Source organism: Gracilinanus agilis, chromosome 1 (genome assembly GCF_016433145.1).
Source record: "Gracilinanus agilis isolate LMUSP501 chromosome 1, AgileGrace, whole genome shotgun sequence".
Lineage (NCBI taxonomy): Eukaryota > Metazoa > Chordata > Mammalia > Didelphimorphia > Didelphidae > Gracilinanus > Gracilinanus agilis.
Genome location: NC_058130.1, coordinates 616963212 through 616971353, shown reverse-complemented (window position 1 = coordinate 616971353; position 8142 = coordinate 616963212). Strand labels below are relative to the sequence as shown.

The following is an 8142-nucleotide window of genomic DNA, read 5'->3' as shown; positions in this document are numbered from 1 at the left end:
ATAATATCTCTCTCTCTCTCTCTCTCTCTCTCTCTCTCTCTAACTGTCTGTCTCCCTCTCTCTCTGTGCCCCTCTCTGTCTCTCTCTCACTGACACTGTCTGTCTCTGAATACCTGCCCAGTCTGGCTGGCTGTCTCTCCATCTATCTAATTTTATTTTTTGAGACTCTATCTTGCCCTGGCTGAAAGCACAACAGGGCTTGCTCCCATTGCTGGGTGGAAACAACCCTTTGACCCATTCTGTTTCTGACATGGGCTGGTTTGCCCCTCTTTAGGCAGCCTACTGTTCCCCTGTTTAAATATTGGTGCCAGAATTAGTATGGATACCTGATCAGCTTTAGCCCTATTACAAATCAGAACTCCTGTGCTCAAGAGAACCACCAGTGGCAGTCTTCCCAATAGTAGGTATCACAGGTGTGTGCCACCACCATGCCCAGTCAGTTGGTTTTAAATGATTTATAGTTAACTTGAAAATTGCTTAAAACATAAACATGGGAATTCTTAGATTCTTCTTAGGTCTTGAAATTTTTTAGTGATTCGAAAAGAATAAAGTCTTCATGAATTTCAAATGGCAGAGAAGTAATTTATAATAATTATGATTATAGCCTAACCTGATGCTTAGATTTCATTTAGATTATGATTAGATACATGAGCTGATTTTTTTCCCTTTATGTCTTTTGAAGGTTCTTTTAAATTTTATAGCTGAATTAATGAGTAATCTTCCTCAATCATTTTTCAGATGAAATCTTACCTTAAAAAAAAATACACTCCTTGATTAAGTAAACCAGACAGAATTGCAAATAGAGGGGTATAAACAGAGTACCTCAGCTATAGTTATGGAGAGAACAGCAATAGATTCTGATTAGATAGATACTACTCTTACAATAGTAATAGATAAACATGGGCCACAGACATTGGGGAGTAACTTGGCTTCAAAGGCTGATTTTTGGGGGAGGTGTACTTATCATAACTCCTTTTTCAGTGTGTAGGAAAGAGGTAGTAGGGAGATATGACTTTCACTCACAGAGAGAGAAAGGAGAAGCTTAGAACTACGGAATTTCAGAGATGGAAGGAACTGAACAGACAAGAATGGTGGAATCTTTTAAAGAGTGTAGAGAAAGAAGAGAAGAGGGCCCGAGGCAGAGCCCTGAGGAGTGCCCATTGTTAGAAGATATGATATGGATGATAAGTCAGCAGAAGAAGTTTGTCAGACAGGCAGAAGGAGAATCAAGAGATAGTAGCATCATGAAGACCCAGAGAAGGAGGAGGATCTAGGTAGAAAAAGTGGTCAACAGTGTTCTAGGCAGTTAAGAGGTCAAGAAGGAAAAGGACTGAGAAAAGACTTTCCAATTTGGGAATTAATAGATAACTATTGACTTTGGAGAAAGCTGTCTTAAACTGAATGATGAAAAGACCAAAGTCAAATTGCAAAGGATTGAAGAGTGAAAACAAGTAGAGAAAATGTAAATATAGATAGGCTTTTCTAGGACTTATACTGAGAAAGGGAAGAGTGATACAGGAGGTGGATGGTAAAAGGTAATAAAAATTTAAGGGATGTTTGAAAGCAACAGGGAAGGGACCAGTATACAGGCAAAGATTAAGATTAGAGAATGAGACTGTCAGATCTATGGATTAAAGAAGAGTTTATGACCAAACAATAGACAGAAAGGATCACTTCATGGGAATAAATTGGATGAATTTAATTATATGAAATTTAAAAGGTTCTGCACACATAAAACTAATACAGTAAAGATGAGAAGAAAAGCAGGAAATTGGGAATTAAAAAAAAATTTCTGATAAAGGTCTCCTCATTTCCCAAGTTTATATAGTGAACTGAGTCAAATTTATAAAAATAAAAGTCATTCTCCAAATGACAGATGGTCAAAGGATAAGAGGAGGCAGTTTTCAGAAGAGGAAATCAAAGCTATCAATAGTCACGTGAAGAAATGTCATAAATCACTATTGATTAAAGAAATGAAAATTAAAACAATTCTGAGAAACTACCTCACAGCTATCAAATTGGCTAACATGACAGAAAAGAAAAACGATAAATGCTTGAGGGAATGTGGAAAAATGGGTATATTAATGCACTATTGGTAGAATTGTGAACTGGTCCAACCATTCTGGAGAACAATTTAGAACTAAGCCCAAAGAGCTATAAAACTGTGAATATGCTTTGACCCAACAATACCACTACTAGGTCTATATCCTAAAGAGATGAAAGAAAAAGGAAAAAGTACTCATGTACAAAAACATTCATAGCAGCTCTTGTTGTGCTGACAAAGAATTAGAAATCGAGGGGATTCCCATCAATTGGGGAATGGCTGACTAAGCTGTGGTATATAATAGTGATGGAATACTACTATGGAAATGATGAGCCAGGATGGTTTCAGAAAAATTGAGGAAGACTTATGAACATCTGATGAAAAGTGGAGTGAGTAGAATCAGGAGAACACTTTACACAATGAGAGCAATACTAAGGATGAGCGATCATGAAAGCCAGTGACCCAAGACAAATTCAAAAGACTCGTGACATTTTTATGCTATGTACCTTCAGAGAAAAAACTGATGAATTCTGAATGCAGATTGAAGCATACTTTTAAACTTTTTCTTGGAATTTGTTTTCTTTTGCAACGTGGCTAATATGGAAATGCTTCCCATGATTTCTCATGTATAATTGATATCAAATCATTTGTTTTCTCAAGGAGAGGAGAGAAGCAGGAGGAAGAAAGAATTTGGAACTCAAAAAAAATTTTTTTTAAATCCTTATCTTCTGCCTTAAAATCAAGACTGTGTATTGATTCCAAGGTAGACTCGTATGGGGAGTCTTTTCTAATCCCACAAATTCTGTTTTTTCCTTTCTTAGTTAGTAGCTTGATGGTTCGGGGGATAAAATCCCTAGTTCTGAAGTCAGGAAGACCTGACTTAAATTCAGGCCTGGACATATATTTACCTGTATGACCCCAAGTGAAGTCATTTATAAGACCTTTTCTTGCCTCAGTTTCCTCATCTGTAAAGTGGGAATAATAATAGTTCTTACCTCACAGGGTGGTTGGGAGGACAGAATGAGACGATATTTGTAAAGTGCCTTGCAAACTCTAAAAGTCTTAGCAATTATTCTAGGATTATCTTGTATTTATTTACCCTTTTTTACTTGTATCTACCTCTCCTCCCTACCCTTTGTAAGATTTTCAGGAATCATAGGTTTTTTTTAATCATTATATCCCTAGCACCTAAAGTGGTGCTTTTCACCTACTTAAGACAACCTTACACCTAACTCTGTGTTTGTCTTATATGTGCCAATTTATGTATAACTTGTTTACATGATTAGAATGCAAACTCCATGAGAGTAGGGAGTTTTTTTTCCAAATTGTAAAAACAATTTTTATATTTGTTTTTTATAATTTTGAGTTCCAAATTCTCTCTCTCCTTCCCTCCTCTCTTCATTCCTCAAGAAAACAAGGATTTTCATGTAGGTTACACATGTACGGTCATGTAAAATATATTTCCATATTATTTTACCCCCATTTTCTGCTTTCCTTCTAATCTTCGCTGCATAGGTTTTTATTTGTACAGAACTACCTATTCATGTTTTTAGCCATTTGTCAATTAGATAATGACTTATATTCTTATAAATTTAACTCAGTTCTCTGTAAATTTGAGAAATGAGGCCTTTATCTGAGAAACTTGCTATAAAAAAATTTTACCCCAGTTTTCTGCTTTCTTTCTAGTCTTAGTTGCATCAGTTTTGCTTGTGCAAAACACCTTTTTAACTATAATCAGAACTATCCATTTTACATCCTGTAACATTCTTTATCTCTTGTTTGTTCATAAATTCTTCCCTTATCCATAAATCTGCCAGGTAAACTATTTCATGTTCCCCTAACTTGCTTATGGTTATCACACTTTATTTTTAAATTATTTGCTCATTTTGATCTTATCTTGGCATATAGTGTGAGATGTTGATTTATACCTAGTTTCTATTAAACTGCTTTCCAGTTTTCCAGCAGTTTTTGTTAAGTAATGAATTTTTATCCCTAAAGGTTAGACCTACGAATTTTTAAAATACTAGATTATTATGGTTGTTTACTACTGTGTATTATTCCTGTGCTTTCTAGGGTTAATAGAAATGAGTGTTGTATTTTATCAAAAGCTTTTTCTGATCTATTGAGACAATCATATGATTTCTGTTGATGATGTTATTGATATGGTCAATGATGCTGATAGTTTTCCTAATAGTGAATCAGCTCTGCATTCTTGGCATGACTTCTACCTTGCTATAATGTGCAAACTTTGTTATATATTACTGTAATTTATTTATTATTCCTGACAAGTATTTTAAAATTTTGCATCAATATTCATTAGGAAGTTAGTCTATAGTTTTATTTTTCTGTTTTGCTTTTCATGGTTTAGGTATCAGTATCATGTTTGTGTCACAAAAGGAATTTGGCAGGACTCTTTCTTTGCCCATTTAAAAAAATAGTTTATATGCTATTAGAATTAATTGTCCTTGGGTGGCTCAGTGGATTGAGAGTCAAGCCTAGAGATGGGAGGTCCTAGGTTCAAATCTGGCCTCAGACACTTCCCAGACGTGTGACCCTGGGCAAGTCACTTGACCCCCATTGCCTAGCCCTTACCATTCTTTTGCCTTAGAACCAATTGGTTCTAAGAAAGAAGGTTAAAAAAAATAGGATTAATTGTCCTTTAAATGTTTGGTAGAATTCATTTGTAGGTTTATCTGGAGCTGGTTTATTTTTTTTCCTTAGGGAACTAATTGATGGCTTATTCTATTTGTTTTTCTAAAATAGGGTTAATTAAGCATTCTATTTCCTCTTCTATCAATCTGGGAATTTATAGTTTTGTAAATATTCATCTCTTAGACTGTTAGATTTATTAGCATTTAATTGGGCAAAAATTTCCCAATAATTGCTTTAATTTCCTTTTCATGGTGGTGAATTTACCTTTTCCATTTTTTAATACTGATAATTTGGTTATCTTCTTTCATCTTTTTTTTTTAAAATCAAAGTAACCAGTGGTTTATCTATTTTGTTGTTTTTTTTTTCATTAAAAAACAGCTCCTTTTATTTATTAGTTCAATGTTTTTCCCACTTTCCATTTTATTAATCTCTCCTTTGATTTTAAGAATTTCCAATTCAGGGATTATTTTTTAATTTTTCTTTGTATTTTCAGTGAGCATGGTGCCTAGGCACAGAAGAAACATTTAATAAACACGTATTGATTGACTGCTTAAAAGCACTATTTCTGGCAGTGTGATCTACAGTTTCTAGTTGAATGGACTCTGGTGAAGAGATAACCAGGCATAATACCTGAGGTATTGCATGTTCTGCTACTTATGGATTACTTAACAGAGAACAAGAAATTGTGTGAGCAAAAAAATCCCTGGGAAAGTCATTATCATGTGAAATAGATTTAGGCTCTTAAAATTAACTAGAGTCTATGCTAGGCTAGGTTAGACTCATCTAGGAACTGAAAGATCCACCATTTCCATCTGTTGTGACCGTTGAGCCTGAGGAGTCAGATTACCTGCAATTATCCTTGGCTGTGAATATCACACACTACCAAGAAACATCTCTTCCTGTGGGGATACACTTTCCTTTTTCACCCATTCCTCATTGGGAAGCCACTGGCCCACTTCTTCAAGTGAATTCAGCAGACCCTGCCCGGACTAAGGAAAGCCTTCCAACTGCTTCTGCAGCCACCCCCACACAAGGCCGAGAGCGTAGGAAAGGGGAACTTTCGGGGAACGTAAAATCTCTCAGTGGCTGTGTGAATTTCAGTAAACCACTAAAACTTTATGGGTGTCGGGGACGCAAGTCTGAAGAACTGAGCTCCAATTAGGCCTCAGCCACCTCCCGGCTGTGTGAGCCCGGGCGAGCCACTTACCCCCCATTGCCCAGCCCTTACCACTCCTCTGCCTTAGAGCTGATATTAAGACAGAAGTTAAGGGCTTAAAAAACAAAAGTATAGGGCTCAGTTTCCTTCTCAGTAAAATGATGGGGTTTGATTACATATAATGAAAATAATAATATAATTAGCACTTAGTGCTTTAGGGTCTGCAAAGCACTTTAATTTGTCATTCACGGCAGCTGGTGGTGTCTTAGATAAAGGCTTGGAGTCAGTAAAACCCAAGTTCAAATATGATTTTCTTTATTAGCTGTTTGACTCTAGATGAGTCACTTGATCTCTGTCTCAGTTTCCTCAACTATAAAATGGGAATAATGATAGCTCTTACCACATTGTTGTGAGACTCAAATAAAACAATATTTGTGAAGTACTTAGCAATAGCTCTGGCACATAGTGGGTACAATATAAATGTTAGCTATAAATAAATTATATATGTCTCACCTCCTAATAGTGTTGCTATGATAATCAAATGAGATGTTTATTAAAAAAAAAAAGCTTTTAGCACAGTGTTTGACACATAATAGGAGCTTTATAAATTATTTTTCCAATGCTTATATTATATAATTTTATATATTATATAATCTTTAAAGTTGATTATAGTTCTAACATCTTATGGTTCTAAGGTTTATTTACCGAAGATTAGTGGACTACAAATTGATCTCATTACTTTTTCATTCATTCATATTTTTCATGACAAATCTTCATATTAAACAACATGTTTATAAAGCAGTCTAAGAATTGAAGAATAATGAACTTTTTCTTGACTGTGCAATGTATATCTTTTACATCATCATGAATATGGAAATATGTATTGCATGATAGCACATGTAGAACTTTAGGTTGCTTGCCACTTTGGGGAGTGGGGAAGGGGAGGTAGAGAACATAGAACTCAAAATATCAGAAAACAAATCTTAAAAAATTGTTTCTGTAGGCAATAGGGGAAAAATACAAAAGACCCCAACACAAAACTGAAGAATGAATAGGCTGAAAAATATTATTGACCAGCATGCCTCACTTAGAAAATCCATCTGATTTTTAGGGAAAAAAAAGGAAAAAAACCACATCCCTCTTCCAAACAAAACGTTATTTTTATTACAATTGTACTTAGGATATGGAAAATCTATATGTGGCCACTATAATTCTGTGCAATTCATTCAGTAACCATGCCCCTGCTACAAAGAATTATATTAATAATGACTTAAAAAGAGAAGTGAAAAGATCACTTACCCTGTCAGTTGCATATACAATGTCAAATAGCCCAAGAAGTGTAACTGAGATTCCTACAGCTGGGCCATTTACCAGTGCAACAAGGGGCTTGGAGAAATCTATAAAACGGTCAATAAATATCCTAAAGCAAAGAAAGAAAAACAATGGACATAATAATATGTATATTTTCCCCAGAACGTCAATAATGAAGCTATATAATATAGCTGAAATATTTCTAAGCCTGAGTTAATGGCTCCTTGTGACTAGCTGAAGAAATTCCAACAAATTAATTTCAGACATTCTTTGGTCTTCTGGCATATGCATTTTAGGCATTCATCTAAGAAATCTTAGGGCATCTAACATTGGATAATATAAGTCTTGCTCGGGTCTTCCTTTCAGGTTCTGACATACAGACCCTTTAAAAAATTACCTCTGTAGGGGCAGCTGTGTGGCTCAGTGTATTGAAAGCCAGGCCTAGAGATAGGAGGTCCTGGGTTAAAAATCTGGCTTCAGATACTTCCTAGCTGTGTGACCCTGGGCAAGTCACTTAACCCCTATTGCCTCGCCCTTATACTCTTCTACCTTGGAACCAATACACAATACACAGGATTGATTCTATTACCTCCATCTGTGTATATGTGTGTGTGTTACTGTGTTTCCCACAAATTTCAATATTCTAAAAATTTAAGGTGAAGATCAATGGTCTGTAAAGAGACAGTGACCCTTTTTAGATAAATAGAGGTCTTATAGGCATCATGCTACAGTGTCCCAGCAGAGGGAATCAGAGACCCTGAAAGGAACACAAAGAACCCCCTTCTCCCATTGAAATTTTCAGTACAAAAAAAATTATCAATAGTTATTACTAAAAGACAAAATTACTAGGAGCACTAGTATTACTGAAATACTATCATTAAAAATACTAATACTATTATTAAATATATTATTAAAATATTTGAAAATATGATGGGACCTATCCAGAAGAAGTGAAAATTGGAAGAAGTAGTTCTGGTCA

The 8142-nt window shown here is 35.2% G+C and overlaps 1 protein-coding gene across 3 annotated transcripts in view; it reads right to left on the bottom strand.

Annotated features, from left to right (window-relative positions):
* Window positions 1-8142, bottom strand: part of ECI2 (enoyl-CoA delta isomerase 2) — a 38635-nt gene that overhangs the window by 4148 nt on the left and 26345 nt on the right. For all 3 annotated transcript variants that reach the window (XM_044667973.1, XM_044667982.1, XM_044667990.1), the window contains exon 7: window positions 7152-7272. In XM_044667973.1, the coding sequence (XP_044523908.1) occupies window positions 7152-7272 (121 nt within the window). The remainder of the gene's footprint in view (window positions 1-7151; window positions 7273-8142) is intronic.